Raw genomic sequence first — 20,571 nt, forward strand, 5'->3', positions numbered from 1 at the left:
AACAATCTAGCTTTCTAAATCCTTCATATCAGGCACTGCTCACATGATTAAGGAGAAGGGTAAGGGATAGTCAACTGCATTTGCTATTGTGTGACCCTTATATGCCATTTTGGTCCCATGTTTGTAAAAGATTTGGTTACTGCCCGTGTTCTCCTAGGGTAAAGGTCGTCACATTATCTATAAACACATTCCAACCCATTCCCATTACTAACTCATCAATTACCGCAGCTTGGTCAGTGATTTCAGTGTCAGGCCAAATGGTGGCTAAAAGCCACCTTTTGCTGCGATATATGCTGCAGACAGCAGCTTACACAGCAGTATGATATGTTGTCAGTTGGCGGTACAGCACTTGTAGCAGTATGATACGCTGCTGGACAGCGCCAGTTTGAAATGCACCGTTAACAACATAATAGAGCCGGAAAATCCCTGTGGGGCACGGGGGAGGGGCACTGGATTGGTTACAAAAAACAGAGGATTTTCACCTGGAAGTTTGCGGTTTGCTTCCTGTATGAATGTTAAGGCAAACCATGATGTGTTTTTCCAAACCTAACCACATGCTTTTGTTGCACAAAGATATTACTATAAATAGGAGGTGTTCTTCCAACATCGTTCATCTATTTTGAAAAAGACTGTATGCATCTAACAAATAAAAACTGAACATTTCCTGTGAAAATGGAAGTGTTTAATCCTAAAAGACAAAAGTGTAAGTTTTCTTCTGTTTAATCATCATTATTATTTTTAACTTACTGCAATCTTCATTTTTATTCTCTCTTTAAATCCAGTTATTTGTGTCTTTTGATATTGGCTCATTGTATGTGCTGAAATTTCCCTTGTCGTTGAAATGTGCTATACAAATAAACTTGACCTATCTTATTTTTTTTACTAATGAGAAAACAAGGTAAGGTATGGCAGGAAATAAATATTTCATTTTGTGTCATGGAATGGGCCGACATACCATAGTATTGTTCATTATATTGTTAAATAAAACAGTGTTTTCACAAATCAGAGGGTCCATCAAATAAACTTTGATTAGTTGTACACTGCTCTGGTTAAAAGTCTCTACAGCTCTACTGTAATCAGTACAAAGCTTCATCCCACTCTCTCCAGCAAGTAATAAGTATAGCTTATTGTCATCTAATCTGAATGTGTTCACAGTTGAGGTATTTCTGGCTCAATGACTCATGTTCAGCACCTCGGAGAGCAACTGAGCCACCACACTCTTACTGCTCTGGCAGGCAGCTGTCCATGGTGCTGAATGAGAGCCACAGACAGCATTACATTAATGAACATCCTTTCATCACTCAGTTTTCGGATGTATAATAGGTCTTTTTCCTCAATACTTCACAGTTCTTGCTTGAACAGAAGGAAAACATTGATGACGTCATAATCTTGGCACCAACTCTTTGCCTTACTCAGTGATAAACATGCAGCTAAAGCTGTCTATCATGTGCAAGCAGCCAAAGTTCACTCTGCTTTTGGCTTAGGATTTCATTATGATGCATTGCATTACTTTAGAAACAGGAGGACCCAGTCTGTGAAGTGATGTCATGACTTACTTGGCACCCTGTTAATTGCTTTGAGAGGTCGCAGTACCCTCACTGTTCTGATGGCGGTGAAGTTGACGTTCTGCAGGTCCAATGAGTATTCAACCATCCTGGAAAACACACACAAAATATAAAAAATACATTGAAAAAAAATTGGAAACAAGTTTACTAGTGGTATCAAAGAAAATTAAAAGCTAAGCGAATGCAAAAAGACAAACACTTTAACTATGTGATCATCATGCAGGAGCATATTTCATCTCAACTTCCGAGTCATGTTGATTTAATGTACTCCTCCCTACGTGTTTGTTTCAAATAATAAGCTTAAACAGAAGCAAACACACCCTTGCACAGTTGGGGTCCTGCTGTTCAGAGTCTAATATGAATTAATGAGCTGGAATTTGTGCACCTAATAAAGCAAGACATTGGAAGAAACAGGGGTCAGCGATAGACTTTGCAACATTAACTTGCAAAAGAAAACTGTCTGCCTCTGTTTTGAAACACAGTGTGAAACAACACAAGCATCGATTCGTTTACAGATAAACATGAATATTAATGTGTGTAGGTGTATCGCTTTACATGGCAAAGTTACAGAGTGCTCCACTGGCATTAAAAGCATCATTTTGACACAGATGGAGGAAGATGTCAAAGTATGTGTGAGTAAGTGCAGTAGACTTCCAGCATCCCTGAAACTGGATATACCTTTTAGCACATGAAGTGAAGGCATCAAAGTGTATCCTGTCAGTAGGCAGGCGTGCACAAGTGTGAGAGGCGTGAGATTAAACCCGCAACCATCTGCGATGAAAGCAGAGCCTTGTGAAGATGCAGGGATCGGAGGTGGAGGGAATAAACAAACTTGAAGTAAAACTTGGTGTGGAATAATGGAGACAGAGAAGGGAAGCAGGGAGTTTGCTATTTGACCTATTTCTGGCAAATTCATTACAGGGAAAACATACTTTGCCTGGAGAATGGCAAAAAGAGAGATGGTGAGAGTGCAGAGAAGGAGCGAGAGCATAGGCAGAGAGAGGGGAGGAAACAAGGATGACAGGAGACGAAGAACTCCTGAGACGAGGAAGGATAGATCAGAAACCAACGAGAATGAAGCACCAAGGGATGATTAAGTGCAATATAACGATGGCAATAAAGCGAGATTGAGAGAGGGTGAGGGAGTGAGCCTGAGGGTTTTATCAAGTGTTGGAGATAATTACAACGTTAGGAGAAGAGACAGAGACAGGAGAGCAATATGCATATAGCTGGCTGAATGGAAGAAAGCTCTCAGGCAAAGACGGGGGGTACAGAGTTGTCAAGACATGGGAAAAAGAAAAGTACAAAAAACTCTGGCAAGTTTTGGGTATTTCACACAAATACGCCAAGATATTCCAGCGCTCGATAATAACAAGCTCATTTCAATACGCGCTTGGAGATCCTACCAGGTGAGTTTTCAAGAGTTTAAAAGCCCCAGCCAATTATTCACTTTCGACCTTTCGACCTACGCACCTGGAGAGGAGTCTTTAGACATTTTTTGACAGAAAAATAACAGTGAAACCGACAGAAACATAAAAATCCTCCAGTTTCGTTGTGTTCTGGAGGGAGTTTCACACTTTGAAATCCTAAGAGGTTTCAAAGTTAAAAAACATGAATAAGTAAAGACTCAGGAGATTGAAAAAAAAAGAAACACATGGCTATTTCAAACTTCTGCCAGGATTTTGAGAAAATAAAGGCACTGCTAACTTCAACTGAATGTCGTATTGGAAGAAGAGAGGTGTACCATATTCTGAAGCTGGAAAAATGTGACCTGGCAAAAGTTTAAGAGTTTAAACCTGCAGCTGCACTGTGCTCCAACATAAGCTCAAAGGTGAAACTCCTTAACAAAACAGTTTGCTTTATCCCTTGCAGTCCAGCGACCAAACCTCAGTTCAGTGACCAAACCTCTGCATATGCTTCAAAGCATCCGTAAGTCGTGGATCCAACTCAGTGAGCCATGAAATATGAATCTCCCCTCTTGCTGGCGTATTACCGTAACCTTGGTGGTGACAGGAGCCAGCGGGGCCCCGATTCTGCTACAGCTCCCCAACAAATCAGACAAAACTGTGCTAGTAAAACATGCCGACCATGAAAAGTAAGGTCGGAGTTCGCAGAAAACCTCGGTACGGCCATATCTGTGTGTGTTCACTGAGGTCGGTTTCTCAGTGTGTGACCGTAATCTAATCTGACAGATAGTTTTCTATGATGGGAGCAGAAAACAGGGTGGACACATCATCTGTTTCCACACAAAAGGAAGAAAAAAGTGAGTCGTATTTGGGAGTTTAAGCCAAAGCACAGGTGGAAAGAGAGGTGGTATAATGGCAAAACAGAATATGAAGAGTGGGAAATGTTTGAATGTTAACACCAATGAAATTAAACTGTCCATTTTTGAAAGAAAGAAATAAAGTATAGGTGCATGACGATACAGTTGTACATTTCTTACATATCACATCAACATTTCTAAAGACACTAAGAATATGAGCTTACTTTGTCATCAGTCTAAGTGACACGACTACCAACCAGCAGACCACTGATCCAAACAAGCAAACAACACTGGTTGCTTTTTAGCAAGTCATGGCAGCATTTCCAGCTGAGATCATGCCAACCATAACCACTTGATGTTTGTGCATAAACATAACCACACGTTGACCACATCCTTGTTTAAGTGTAATAAAAAGAAAAAAAATGTTAAAAATGTGTAGTTTGCAGAAGTATACAATGGCAACTGTTTATTCTAGTGAATGGATTGTTCAAACGGCAATTTGTTTATTTATTTATTTTTAGTTAACAACATTATGAAAGAAGAGGCAGATACAAGAGCAACTTTATTTTCCAAAATGAAACAGATGTCAGTCAGTAGGTACAGGGTAATGGCACACCATAGGAAATATTAATGTGTTTGTATGTATGTGTGGAAGGGAAGATATGCGGTAATGGTTTGGCTGGTAGTGTGAGCTTTAGGACAAAATGAACTGGACTGAGCGTACAATAAAACTGTTCAATAAAACTGCACGACAAAGTTGCAACAGTTATTTTTTTAATCAGTGTGTTGCAGCGGGTTAAAAGGACATGTCTCTATGTGAGTGTGTGTGTGTTTATGTGTGAGGTGCGGGTCTCAATACGGATCTGTCATTTTGAGCAATTTTGTGCAGCAATTTTAGATAAGACAGCTCATTTTGACCACATCAACGCAGATACAACACAAACACAAACGATTATACTTGTGCACAAAACAAGATACACAGGAACACACACACACACACACACACACACACAGATGCAAAGACACAATCAGTTATACACACAGTGCAGTAATACACACACTGAAAACATTATCAACGCTACATCCTAGTTTTTTTAACACTGAGCAGATGTACAGACAGATAACCTCAGTATCACACCCAAATACAAAAACCGCACACACACAGACACACACACACACACACACACACACAAAGTGGATAAAGTGCTCGGGGCAGACAGTGAGCTCTCACAAAGGTCTGTCAAATCAGATTGCAGAGGATACACACACACACACACGTTCTCACACCAATACACACTTACACCACAAGTCACATGCACGCTCCTGAAGAGTGTAGTTACGTAAGCTGTGAACCCACACACACTCTTACAGTACAGGCCATCACTCTCAGACACGCACGCACACGCGCGCGCACACACACACACACACACACACACACGAGTCAGACTAAATTTAGTGTCTGTCTGTGTTTGAGTTAGGGCTGCACTCTAACCAAACAGCTTCACAAAAAGAAGGAACTAGATTAGCTCTGTTCCTGGGCGGCCTTAGAGGGAGGAATGTGGATTTTTAAATGGTTCTTTAAAATCCTCACTCTTGTTTTGGGTTTTCTCTGTCTAGCGTGTCTTCTCTTGTGGGAGCTGCTCTGTCGCTGCTGCTTACTTTACCCCCAAAAAGTACTGTCACAAGATGGCATTATGAAATATTCTCTCAGGAGCCAGCAGAGTGGAACAGTGGGAGAGTTTTTCCCAGGGTTTCCCTGCTGGTTGGAGGAGGCGGGGGGGGCTTTGAATGTCGGAGATGGGGAGATGTAAGGGTCAGACTTGGAAATGCTACACAAGATTTATAAGTGCATCTGTAGTGTTGAGTGAAAAATACTGAAAGCCAAATTGAAGTTTACTTTCGCAAATGACCACAATCAATATTTGATAAGGTTGTTTATCAGTGCAAATTGACACATGTATTACTTGCTGATATTCCTGCATTTAAATATTAACCCGTATGATGACTCAAATTCAAACAGTAGAGGAAACGAGGTGTTTTTCTGATTGAAAGTTGAACTTGCACTTTATGTTTTCTCCTCCCAGAGATTTGAGAATCCAGGACTCATTAGAGTGCACATTAAAGTTAGTACATTGGACAAAGGTTCATCCGCTTGGAATCTCTCCTCACAGCACTCTCATGTTTTTTGCTTTAATTTCAATCAAATGGACATTGTGCTCCCAACAGTTTTAATTATTTCGCTATGGCTCAGCGCATCTTCAAAAGCTGTATTCACATCAGTCAGTGTCAAACGCTGCACTCAAACATCACGGTTGGATGCAAATAATGTCTTTTTTTTAATGGAGAAATGGAGACCTGTGATAAGATTACATGGAAAAATAAGGAAAAAGACACATTTAATTACTATTTGAATTTTAATAATCTTAACCCATAATTTATATTGTCCATGGGGGTGATGTCTTAGACAGGGTCCTCATTTAGGATCCTTTTGGACTGAGGGTAGAAGCTCTTCCTGAGTCTGTCAGTGGTGGCCTGGTGTGACCTTCTCTCAGATATCAACAGGGAGAAAAGGCAGTTATAATGATGGTTGGGATCGTTAATGATTTTTCTGGGCTTATTTTTGCAGCACCAGGTGTAAACATCCTTTATGCACAGTAGAGCAGCTCCAAAAGTATGTTCAGTTCTTTGCCTTGCGGTCCTGCTCGGTGCTGTTTTACCATACCAGGAAGAGATGTTTCCTCTGAAATTCCTCAGTATTTAAGAGGATACTTGCTTTTTTCAACACTGAGTCAGTATGCAACGCCCAAGTACATGAAGCTGTCCACCCTTTTAACAAAGGACAGATATAATAGGGGGGGCATAACTTCTTTGCTGCTTCATCTCTAAAGTCTTCTATTATCTCTTTAGTTTGATGAGTAGGCTGTTGTCCGAGCACTATTGAGTACTTCTCTCAGGTCGACCTTTTCATGTTATCACAGCCCTGCTGTCAGGAAACTTGATAATGGTATTGGAGCTCAAAGTGGCAACACAGTCATGTATGCAAAGGGAGTACAACAGGGGACCCAAAATGCAGCTCTGGGGTACTCCAGTGCACATTTGTTTAGCAAGCCATTCAATTAATGCTGAAATATTTTAGTCTGAACAAGAACAACTAACAAACAGATTGAAATTACCATCTGTAGAGCCACAACGGTAGTGCGGCTGAACATGCACAAGGTGCAGTACAGTTCAACAACATCATCATTTGGTCGTTGTCAGACTAGGCCCCCGGCAGTCATCTCGATACTCCGTGCATATGGCTACTACATCTTTCTTTAGGACATCCATGCATGTTAATGTAGGACGTCCTTGTGAACGATGTCTATGTGTTGGCTTCCAAGGCACCAGTTTGCTGGCTGGGAGCTTGCGTTGTGTCTGGCAGTGACCGTCAAGTCTCATTCTTCTGAGTGTTATTTTCTCGCTCATCCTCGGCAGCTCTCCAGGTTCTTGATGGTGACGTGCACACCCTGGTTGATATTCAGTACTGCATGCAACATTCTGCTTTATCCTCCATTCAGGGTCGAGAGTTCTCATCTATAAAGTAAAACGGACTCTACGGTCACAGAGAAGAAGCTGAGCTTGGTATGTCGGGGGCTATTGGACTTCCACCTACTGGCCTTGCAGTCCAGAGCTGTCCATGCTAGAGCCTGCCTCAATTAAATGTTGAGTTGATCCATGAGCCAAGATATTTTAATGCGTAGTTTGTAATTATTTAGGCCTGTAAATAGTATTAAATCCAATCTGTGACATCAACCCAATAAAAAAAAATGAAACAAACTTATCATCCGCAGGCAGGCTAATGATGGTGAATCCTGAAAATCAGCAAGTACTCTCTCAGTTTCACAACCAAATTAATAAATAAAAGTTCTGAAGCATGGTCGTTAATCCGCTACGGTGGCTAAGACGTGCAGACACGACACTTACGGACACATTATAGTTCACCAGCACTAACTGACAACATTTATCTGCATTAAGTCTCATTAGGTGCGGCACATATTAGCAAAAAGGTATTTAATTGGTGATCCAGGCAGCGGAGAAAGCAAAATAAGCAGCCAAATAGATATTGTACATTTGGACCATTCTTCTGGCTGCACACTGGTATAATAGGCGAGAATAAACTAATATGGCAATTACCAGAGAGCACTAAATGTCTCACAGTCCTGGCGAAACTCCTTCTGGAGAAGATGGCATTAATTATTAAAATGAGATTAATGGATGCAGTAGATCTTCTGTCCCAGAAGTGGTTTGCAAGTCTGAAGCGCACACACAGACACACACACACACTTACAACAATTTACAACAGCTCTGACGCACTCATCTCCCTCTTTACCTTTTCCCTGCCGTCCTCCTCTTTTATCCTTTATACCGACTTTTCCACCCCACAAACTCTCTCTTAAATCTCCCCCTTTATTGCGTAAACTCTATCGCTCCACTTTTTTTTCCTTTTACATCTTCATGCCCTTTATTTCTTCCCTATTTGTTTTGTCCTCTGTGCACGCTTCCCTCCTCTATTATTTTCCATTCTCACATTCCTGCAGCGTGTGGTGTGGCGTCAGAGCTCTAATGAGCTACTGTTACACCTCCAGCTGGGCACTGATACTCATACACATGTCCCTGTGCGTGTGTGTGTGTGTGTTAGCGTGTGTGTTATATGCACGGACATGTGAATATCTTGTCAAAGATGAAAGCCATCTGTCTGCTGAAGCTGTTATGGACACATTACCCATCCCTCTTCCCACATGTTCTCACCCATGTCCTCCTGTTAGACTCTTAACGCGTCATATTTATGCCTCTGAGTATTGAGAATACACAGCAGGAGAGTAGATGGTCGAGCAGGGCTCAGTCCTAGTAAACTGGACTGTTTTGAAAAATCCCTCTTTGTCACTGAAACAGGTAAATATGAAAATATGTGATGGTGAAGAGAGGTCACGGTGAATTCCAACATGGCATAATCAGGTTTAAAGTAAAACTGTTAGCATGTGCTCTCATTATTAAACTTGTTCAATGAAGATCGGTTTTATCTCAGTGCATTTAGTGGGACCAAGGGAAAATGGATAACCAAGCTTCATTGGTAGTAACCACTGTTACCATAACAAATGTCAAAGGTATAGACTGCTTGAAAAGTTGCTAGATTACTTAAGTGAGTATATGCACAACATTGTTACACAATGATATCCATAGATATCCAAAAGATAACAGATATTACAAAATGGCACTAAGCCTTCCCCCTGCTTACAGTGTTTGTGCTAAGCTAGGCTAATTCCATACTACACTGTTTGTTGTGTAGTACCTTTTTATTATCTTGCTATCTCATCTAGTGTCTTTATTGTTATCTTGCTTTTATCTTGCTCTCAATTGCTGTTGTAGTCGCTATGAGTTACTAACCATAGTTTTGTTGTATGCTTAATGGCGGGTCTTAAAGGAACAGTTCAACACCAAAACCAAAAATACGTATTTTATCTTGTACGTGTAGTGTTAACAGTATAGATCGTTTTGGTGTGCGCTGCTGAGTGTTGGAGATATCAGCTATAGAGACACCTTCCTCCTCTCAAATATAATAGAACTAGTTCCCAGCTTGTGGTGCTCAAAGCGCTGCCTAAAAATACACCTGAAAAACTCAACAGCAAGTAGAAACTTTTTTTTTTTCCTTCTCTCAACCAAACTACACCCGCTAACTATATTATCATGCAGAAAGAAGCATGCATCTACTGCTAGCTCAATGAGCAACACAAAGCTCAGCTGAGGAGGACGTCATTGATGTTCACGTCTTGCACTGTCATAAGCATCAGCCTCTTACACACGAGTAGATGCACATTCCCGTATGTGTGGTGATATGATTGGCAAGTGCAGGTCAGTGGAAAGAAAATAGTTCTCACGAGAAACTGCTCACACAAGAATTATATTTTAGAGAAGAGAAGACAAACATCTCTGCCAACAAAATCCAAACTGATGAAAGCATTATAGGTAAGATGGAAATGTGTATTTTTGACTTAGGGTGAACTGTCCCTTGAACTGTCAACATCTAAACCTATAGAAAGTGCAGAAATTATGATGACTGAATCTTACATATTAGTTATAGAAGATTGCATCTTCCCAAAATATCTGAGTAGTCCTCAAAGAAGTCTGCTGCATTACCAAAGAGAAAAATGAAACAGGAATCATGTCATTTACATCTCTGTGCTGGCAGGCTCTTTCCTTTGCAGCAACATTTAATCCATGTTTTTATGGGTAAATACATTTCAAGTGTGAGTGGCCTGAAGTCTTAATTGAAGTTTTGACCTTGTCTCTGTGCTCTCGTCTGCTCATCATCAAAGTAAACGTATGACACCCAGGGGGCATTTAAATAGATGTAAGAGAAATATTCACTGCTCAGAGGGACAGCCTGGAAGTAGTAATCCGCATCATGTTCATAAAAATACATTTTATTACTCAGTCCTGAAGATTTTTATAACATCCGGCTCCTAAAAGCATTGCATGTGCTTTTTTTAAACACCGTGCCAGACTTATATTTATAGAGAAAAAGTAATTAGATGACATATGAGAGTCTACAGAAAGTGGACTGATCTGACTAATAGACTGTTCTAAACAAAACTACTTGCCCGAAAAAAACAAAACCAAAAAACCTTGCAAAAAATTACCAATATGTATATTCTACATAAGTTATATATGACTTTAAGACTTCATCTGAAAATAATCAGCCACAAATACACATCTGTTGAGACAGTTGGTGCTATATGATACCAAACTGATTCCCAGGCTTCATTTACTATACACTTGGTGTCAACAACTATTCAGCCTCATTAACTCAGTAACCTCATGCATCATCTTTCAATTAAACTAATTGGAATATTTGCTCGTGACAACATGTGCACCCAAACACACACTGCACAAATGCATACTTACAAAAGACTAAGCTTTAATAAATGATTCATTGCATTAAATATGCAGTGCAAATGTATTGGTACAGTACACACCGATGAACTGGCTTTGTTACTGTACAGCAATGCACCACAGAATTAGCAATTTTCCACTTCTATCTATATATTCTCAAAATGAAGTGCGATTTTTAAACACCTCAAAAACCAGAGCAGCAGCCTTGCATCATATTCCAACACAATTATGGACAAAACAAGTACAAGCACAAGCCATATTTCTGCAGCGTGGTTTATGAATATGTGACACCATATGATGTTGATCCAAGATGGTGTCATGCTTTGGCATCGTGGTGTTATTCTGTTTGCCTGCTTCCGACAGCTTGTTTTTCTTGTGGTCTGCCAGTCACAGTGCCAGACATCATGTGCAATATAATATATATATATATATATATATATATATATATATATATATATATAAACTGTGATTAGAACATGCCATGTATATTAATAGTTATATGACTGTGCTCACATAATGTAATGTGGAAAAACTGATCTGTGCAATATCGAATAATATAATGTACTTGCTTGGCCGTGTTGATTTTTTTTCTTTCTTTTTTTTTTGTATTTTCTCACCTTATTTATGTCATACTTTTTTATACTGTAAATTACTTGTTATTATATCGTGTGACCTAACCCTACCCTGTACTGTAAGATTTAGCTGTGAGGTTGCAGAACTGAAATTTCTCATCTTTGATAAGCATGTAGGAGAAAAACACTGGACAACAAAAAGTGGCCTTATCGCCTATCTAGAGCTAGTGATTAATTTGTCATTCTGAGCTACGGCAGAAAATACATGGTTGACTCCGTGGACTCGGACCTGTGGCATATTCAGATATAAAACAACTGATTCTAAGCTAACAAAAACAAAATGCTCCTTATTTCCATGTGATTATAAACAAATGAAAACATAATTATGATTATTATTTGTCATTTTTGCCAATAAATGCCCCTTAATCATATGGACCTCTCAGGTCTTATATAATGCTGCCCTCATATTGATCTTATTAATGTATTTAGCTTAATAATGTATGTAGTAATTGCAGTTATCTCATCACAAATAGCTATATTCCTCAGTCTGATCAGATTTACTCTCGGCAGAGGACAAAGGACATTTTAACCTATGGAATACTGCATTATCAAATAAATGACTCAAAACATATGTTAGTCAACACCCGAGAAACAAGGAGGCATATGGGATTTAATGAGACATTGACAAAATACTCAAAATCTCCTTTATCCTCCTTTAGCAATAAACTCTCAGCTGTCCAAGCAAAAGTAAGTGGAATTTGTCCCTCTCAATGAGCTTGCAGACTGTTCTCTTTTACAGAGTAATGACTAGACGATAGAGCGTCTGATTCAGCACTACAGCAACACAAGTTATTCCTGCTCAGAGCTGACAGGAAGGTAGATTCACTAAAAAACAATGAGGTAGCAGCATATGCTATATGAATCGAAAGTGGTGCACTGACTCAAAGGTTTTGTCAGTGTGTGTGTGTGTGTTACAGTCTGATGCAAACCATTTTATCTACCAAGAGAATTCACCTCTATTATATTAGCAGCCATGTAGGTTCCATAACTGGACAAGTCATTGATTTTGATAATAAGAAATTTGAGTCATATTAAATTAGAAAAGGCACCACCGAAGTAAAAGCAACAAGTGAAGGTTGACACCAGAGAAAAACAAACACTATAAAACATTGCTCAATATCACAGGTAGACGGCGCTAAGCTTGAGTCTCCCTGTGGGATCACAAGTTTAAATCATTCTCATTTCATCTATCAAAGCAGTTATCAGAGAAAACACTTGGTTAGTGTTTGGTTTTGAATCCTTGGATACTGGCCTATAGTGTGAACTATCTGGCAACTTGGCTTTTATTTTTACACTCTCCAATGATGCCCTACTGCCCGATACAGGAAAATTCTATTAACAAAAAGACTACTGGATTGATTATCACTGGCTGACGGTTTGCCATGACACATTGTATAGCCGGATCTAGACCAGAAAGGTCAGCATAAATAAAGATTCAGTGCTAACCCCTCGATTTCACCGGCAGCGTGTCGATGACATTACATCTGCGATGCTGTTTTGCTCCGTCCTCCACGTGGCTTTGTATCCGTGGACGTTTCAGAAGCGTCCGATCTTATGAGATTGTGCTTATCTTGTCTTCATAACCTTGATTTTGTGGTAATTTTTACTTCATTTTTGTGATTCTACCAGGGTTGCGTAAGCTACATGTATAAATGCCTTGGCTGTGCTGTGGCCGTAACACAGCATTGACAGACCAGATGGTCTCTAGGGGCTCTCTAAGTCTTGCGTCCAAGTCCAGGAAAAGTTATAACAACAATAACTAGCTTTTCAACCCTTGTATTTTACTCACTTGTGAAATCAGGATCATGACTCTCATTGGATTGGTAATAAATTGTTAAAATAAATGGTACTGTTCTGTTCATCTTTTTATGGCACTCCAGACCAGTTAAGTTAAGTTAAGTAATACTTACTCATATCCGGCAAATCTATTCAAACTGGAATTTCTGTGTCTAAAATTATGCAATGCCTAATCTACTCATACCAGAGATTCTCTTGAAATGCAGTACCTTGGTAAAAGATGTAACCCCTGGATAATTGGTGAGTCAAATTTCCCCCTACTATCCTGATTTGCATTTGTAAGGATAACAGCATTTCCATTTACATGTGAATGCCTCCCTTGGATTCGAGGCTGGGGTCAACTGCCAAGCTTCTCAAGCTTGGAAAACTGCAAGAATTTGAAACTCCACATCATTGTTTACTGATAAAATTCAACTTGTCACACAGAGTGTTGGGACAATCAGCTATCTTGCTCCATAACTGCATAAAGGAACTTCACATAAATAAATTAATCTAATTTAAATGTTCTAATCTAATCTAACCTACTTCCTTTTCATACTCATATCAATATTTAACTGATTTTCTGACACAGAGAGGTCACCTGTCAATCACCGCAGACAGACTGAGTAAATGAATCCATGAGACATCTCTTCTCTTCTCTAAACTTAAGACGTTTGCTCAGCCCCTCAGTGATATGTTTACATGACCAGAAATATTACAATTTTTTAACCAATATAAAGAAAGACAATATTCCTACTAAGCTGTTCACATGGCAAATGAAAGCTGAAAGCTGTCAAGCGAAGTCAAGCACATGCCATAGCAACAGGTGCCGATATAACCTCGTAAAGGGCACGTTGGGCAATCAGAGGCCTGAAGTCATTATTGAAAGAGGCACAACAGCAACAATGGCGCATCACAGGGGAGAATCATATGTGTGGACTGACACTGAAGTGGAGTTACTTCTCAGTGTCACACTTGAATATAAAGTTAACAAAATCCAACAAAATGTGGACTGGGAGTCTTGTCAATCAAAGTCTGGCAATACCCTGGCTCTTTTCCTGGAGCGGTACAGTTCTGAGATGTCGCCATGCTCTGCTCTCTGTTGCATACATTCTTAGTAAATTCTGAAATTCATTGTTGGTCCACTTTTACTTGGTTGGGCCACTGCTTTCTTTCATGACATTCTTCATTACAAGCTGTTGGTTGTGTTTTGTGTTGTCTCTTATTTTCAAGGTTAACGTTTTTTTTTTTTCGACAATGCTGTATTGGCTCATGCGTTTGACCAGTCAGCATACAAACTCAATGTTCCTTCTGTGCTAAGGGAGTAGCTACTCTGAAATAGGAGCTGACAGTCCCTCAAAATGGTGTTCTAAGAATTACAATTGTTCCTAGTTCTCGTGGTGAGGCAACAAAAAAGGGGGTTCGTAGAACCACAAAAATGTTCCCACAGTCCTACTTTTGTTGTGAAAACTTGGATTCATTTGTGTAAATTGTACAAACTCAAGCTGACAAAAACTTTGGTTATCTCTGAAACAGTTTTATCCCCAATTACAATTGAATGTTATGCTGGAAATTTAACGAATCATTGTTACAAGATCATCAAGTATGCAGATGACACATTAGTGTCATCGTTGCCTTGTAAATAATGAATATATGAAGTAGGCGGTTCTTTGCAATAAACATTGAAATGAACCTTTAATCACAATGGAAAATGAGTTGTTATTTTCAACCTCATCCAAGAACACAATTACCTCCAGCCAATGTTTCAGAAAACTGTATGAGCGGGCAGCACTTATTTCTGTCAACAGAGGGGGAGATTATTTGATATATATGTAAATATAGTTCTGCCAGTGCAGACTCCAGATCAATTATGGTCTCCCATCTGCTCTCCTCTCCAGTGTAAGTTTTGGCAGCTCACAATGCAAGGGGGAGATGGTTAAGATATACACTGCATGCATATGTTCCATATATGAAGGAATGCACATTGAGTAGAGAGAATTGAGTGCATATACACATGAAAACAGTATCAGGACAAAGAGAAAACAGATGGCACATATAAAAAAAGTCAATTACCTACACAGAGACACAATGCCATACACAGACAGACACGCACATTTCTTCAGAAAAGGGTACAATCTCAACAACATGACTTCATACTCACACTCCACACAGAAACAAGAGACATTTTCACCATCCCAATGTTTTCTTTTGCTTTGTTTACATTTAGTTATCTGCCAACAATTCAACAAAAAGTTTATCTCTCTCTTTTGCTACTTTATATATATATATATATATATAAATAAAATTTTCAGAGACACATTAAACCAAAATTAGTTGGAGTTCATTTTACATTGCGTTAAGAACGTCTAAAATCTATGAAAATGGAAGCTGGAAGAGGGACTGAAAAACAAATTAAACCTACAAGCATTATTAAGTGAGGATGAAACTAATGCTCATTTTCATAGTCTGTTAGTCTGTCAATTGGTTTCTTGGTTGATCGATTTACTTGTTTGGTCCATTTAAATGTCAGAAAATTGTGAAAAATGTCTATCAGTGTTTTCAAAAGCCCAAGATGATGTCCTCAAATGTCATGTTTTGTCGAAAATCCAAAGGTTTCCGGTTAACTGTTATGGAGGATTAAAGAAACCTAAAATTATTCACATTTATGAGACAGGAACCAGAGAATTTATTATCGATTAATAAAAATCGATTAACCCATTACCCATTACCCATTACCAAGTTCGCCGGAGATTAAACTTAACAGCTGACAACTATATGTTAATCATTGAAATCCTAGTTATGCGGCCCTCATTTTTAGTATACATGGATTGTAATAATGTATTGAAAGAAACACGTTCTTTTGGGTTAATTGTTCTGATTTGTTTTTAAGAGAATGTCTCTTTAGTTATTTTGAATATTTATTTCTTTCAAAAGCATAATCAGTGGTTCCTCAGAGCTTTCTCATACTCCTTATTTTCTGGAACAGCACCACATTCTGAGCTGTCCAAAGCATACGGGAACCCCATTACAAACTGCACTGAACAATGTTCTCTTTAAATCATGTAACAAGATCTGAAGTGGCTGTAAAAGCTGGCAACGCTGTCTGCCTTAGGGACTTGCTTTAAGTCTGCCTTAATGACTAACAAAAGACTTTGTCTTCCTGGCAAGAATAAAATTATCTGTGGGACACGGGATCATTTGCCACTGTGGTGAACCGCTCAGCAGCTGAACTTCTGAGCAGCATAGCCCATCAGGAGCCAATCACACAACCAGCATCTATGGCTGTTACAATGGTGGCAAGCAACAGCTAGCAATTATCTGGCTCAGATTGCCCATTGAACAGTGGTGGTTCTGCTAACATGGATAATACTCAGAGCAACAGTCGATGTGAGCGAGCAACAGCCTGAGCGGCAGAGGACACAGTCCTGGTTGTCATTCCTACAATGGGTTTGATAAGAGCGCATTTAGAGCTTAAAATGTGTAAATTTATGAGCCTTGACATTTCTCCATTAATACGCTTTGATGTCCCTTCCTGTCTCCGCTATATTGCTAGTATTTTTCATTCAGGCTTGCTCAACACATCGGCATGTCTTTACCTCCTCTGCCGCTCCCTCTGCTGAGTGTTGGAGACAGATAGAGGGCGTGAGGGGAGGGAGGAGGAGCTGAGGAATGAATGGATCCTGAGAGAGGAGGTGTAAAGCTGGGCCTGCACTCACAGATAGCCTCTCCAAAACTACCCCTGATGACAGACTGTCACAAAAGGATACACACAAAAAATGTTTAAATACACAGTTTGCAGTCATGCACATACAAACACAAGGATACAATACACGAGGATCATGAGGGGGCAGGTTCCAGTTATACAAACATTTCTGAAGCAGAGACACTTTGAGGGAGAAAAATAAGAACCAAGGGCAAAAAAATGACTGTGAAGTGAGCTGAAATGGATAGTGGAAAGTGGGAAAGGGCAACGAAGGAGGCACACGCTGTTTCTAGTACATGGAAAACTAGAATTACAGCCTAGGGGTGGTATGCCTCTGCAAACCAGTCAAGTTACACTTACAGCACACATCTATGTCTGTGAAAACACCGATGCTTCACACACATCTTTGCTGCCGCAGCACAAAAGATCTATACAATCAGGAGAGTTTCAAGGTGGGCTCCCAAGTGTCAACAATTCGGTATCTGACCAAATGTCACCCTTTCTGTTCCTGAGTTATAGTGTTGAAGTTGACCTTTGGATGTATAATGTCATCACTTTATCATTACATCCCATGAGATATCTGTGTGAATTTTTGTGTAAATTAGCATTTGAGTTCTCAAAATTATGGCCAAAAAACATTTTGTATGAGGCGAAAAGTGACCTCAGTTGTTTGAGCACCAACTTCTTATCAGTTCATTCTTGAGCCCAAGTGGATGTTTATGCCAAATTTGAGAAAACTCTTAAGGCATTCTTAAGATACTGCATTCAAGACAATGAAAACAAATGCAAGGTCATTGTGACCTTGACTTTTGATCACCAATATCTAATGAGTTCACCTTTCAGTCTAAGTGGCCATTTGTACCAAATTTGAAGAAATTCACTCAAAGCCTTTTTGAGACGTCACCTTCATGAGAATGAACACTGAAGTATATAAGTCTTACAATTTTAAGTTTAGTTTGGATTCGTGCTCAATATAACCTCCAAAAGCCTAAAACAAGCAGCTCTACAGATTTATAGCTACGATAGTCAGCTTTAACCTGCTGCCTTTTAAATACAAATTTAAGGTCACTGATGTGTAATACTTATTGTATAATTATTTCCAGTATGTTTTTGGACAATAATTTGATCATTGCCAGTTTGAGTCAGAAAACATTCTTTTTTTCACAATTTACATAGAAGCTAATCCAAGCCAAGATTCCCCTCGCTTAGAGTCTGGTTCCCAAAAATGCCTCTCTACCTAAACCTCCAAATCTCCTCATGCAGGCTCCTAATGCTGTGCAATGGCAGGTGCTAACAGTAAAATACTAAAGGCGAATCTGTACCTTCTCTCGCTTAACCTTCTTCTTTTTTGTTTTTTCTTCCTCTCCTTCCTTGTCCACTGTGCTGCAGGCGAACACAGTGGCAAGTGGTGCAGTGCTCCAACAAATTAGGATCAGAGTCACTCATTGTAAGTAATGTTATTACCGCGACCAAGAGCCAAGAGCAGCTGTACATATAATCACCACACTGGAGATCTACATATGGAGACACAGATATACTATGGTGCTGGTTGTGTGCTGTGCATTACAGGACTGCAATCATAATCTCAGCTATAAGACACTTTAAAAGGAAAAAAATACATATATAAATAAAGTAAAGTATCAACACTGGTATTATAGGTTTCACTGGGTTAGGTTTGTATAATGTGGTTTGAAGTATGTGCTTTAGAGGACTGAAAGAAAAATGTCTGAAGGTAACGGTGCATGTATGTGCACATCTAGAACACGTTGAATTATCAGCTTGCAGAACACAGACCTTGTCCTTCAAGGACTCCCTGACGGTCTTACAACATGTCGTCTTTCACACATTAATGTGTAAAGGTTTGCACTCTTGACTTGAGGTTTATAAGAAATTGATACCTCCCTGTATCTGAAGTGGCTCTTAGTGTTTCGTCAGAGTGCAGTCTTTCTCTTTTATTTTTCTCTTTTTTCAGTAATTCTCTGGGCTGGATCAGCAAGAAGAAAGATGATATAGTGTGCATGTATACCACAGTAAAAGCATGCCAATTTACCTTTAGGGAATAGATTGCCTGCAGTCTGACTCTGGATGTTTAATCAAAAAGGCAACTTTTACCCGTTGCCCACAAAAATTAGTGCATGGATGCTGGTTTTGCAAACATGAGTAAACCTGCAAAATACTGCATTCCCACTGCCAGTGAACATACCGCTGCAGCACATAAGTCTGCCTTTCCATCAGCTTTTGTGTGTGTGTGTGTGGGTTGTTTTGGTGTGTCCATCTGACATCACAGACAGGCAGGAGAACAGTACAGTAGACAGCAGCAGGGCAGAGGTCTTTGTAAACTTTTCAGTGGTTTTCTCTCTTTAGGCTTATATATCTCTTCCTTATTCTTTCAGAGTGTCCACAGATGTATTTATATCAGTGCTTTAGCGCCGCTAGGGAGGAGAGAGGCAGTAAGTGGTGGATGGCGCCTTCGGCGTGCCATTGCATCTTGCCAGTTAAGGAGCTAAAATTACCGCCTTCACCCAGGTGTTGTATTCCTATCAATGATGATTAGAGCCAGAGGCAATAAATATCCATGTCTATTGTAGAGTAATTTAAACTGGGTGAGAATGCCGACCGTACGCATTCTCACTGCAATGAAAAGACAAATGTTGAAGGGTGTTAATGGGGTTTTTTTGCAGTGGAAATGAGGCTTCAGTCAGATCTTTGTCAGATGAACACAAAATCATTCAATGAACAACTTCAGTAAAATGTGATCCCGTCAGCTCATTCCAACTTGTGCATTGTAATTTAGTCCCAATTTGTCTTTTCTTACATTGTGGGCTGCTGCTTTATAATTGTCTATGTTGGCTGCGGTGCATGAGATGGTGTGCTTTCACGGTTCTGGTAATCCATGGTTGTGGAATGATAAAACTGTAGTTTTGGGTATGGTTGCTTATGCAGATTTGTATGTCTACCTATTATATTATTCTACATAGTATCCATATGTTAAAGACCATGTTGGCTTCAGTGGATACAAAACATTTTTCAACTACCAACTCGTAAAATACTGCTTCTCTTCAAAGGTCTTCAAAGCTTCCAACTATGACACTCTAGGTACGTCTCTAGCTTCAGTTTTGGATACATCAGTTTCCATGCAGTTTCCACTTGTTACATGCTACAGTGTATTTCTAAATAAACTTGCATTGTCACCAGAACTATTTTGGATTTAGGCAACAAAACTAAATTGAGTTTACAAAAGAGATCATGGTTCAGGTTAAAATAATAATTAGTTTTTACAGTAAGTCATGTAACGACCCAAGTTACTACTATTACGTGGTTAAAAGAAATTCAAGTTGACTTATGGTTTCACACAGGAAGTGAACACTCGTCCACTGCCTGAAAGCCAAGTGTGTTTATTTGACCTTTCCATAACCCCTATTTGCCACTTTTCTGCCCTACTCAGACTTCTTCATTCTTTATTTTCCAGTATTACTGTGGACAGGATTGCATTGGAGAAGGTGAGCGCTACTGACCAGGCTGGTGTGTTTGACACTCTTGGAAAGAAAACAGGTTGAAACACACGAACACATTAAGGTATATGAAGTAATGCTGAAAACATTTAGAAAAATAAATATATATTATTTTAAAATTAAAAAGGAAAAGAATGCCTAAACATTTTCAAACTTACTATAAAATAGTTGTTGGCTCTTCTGTTAAAAA

The 20,571-nt window shown here is 39.4% G+C and overlaps 1 protein-coding gene across 1 annotated transcript in view; it reads right to left on the bottom strand.

Annotated features, from left to right (window-relative positions):
• The window catches only part of LOC121941708 (voltage-dependent T-type calcium channel subunit alpha-1I-like), a 215,496-nt gene that overhangs the window by 142,505 nt on the left and 52,420 nt on the right, over window positions 1-20,571 (bottom strand). The window contains exon 4 of the mRNA XM_042484560.1: window positions 1,557-1,654. Coding sequence (XP_042340494.1) covers window positions 1,557-1,654 — 98 coding nt within the window. The remainder of the gene's footprint in view (window positions 1-1,556; window positions 1,655-20,571) is intronic.

This window comes from Plectropomus leopardus, chromosome 4, assembly GCF_008729295.1.
Source record: "Plectropomus leopardus isolate mb chromosome 4, YSFRI_Pleo_2.0, whole genome shotgun sequence".
NCBI lineage: Eukaryota > Metazoa > Chordata > Actinopteri > Perciformes > Serranidae > Plectropomus > Plectropomus leopardus.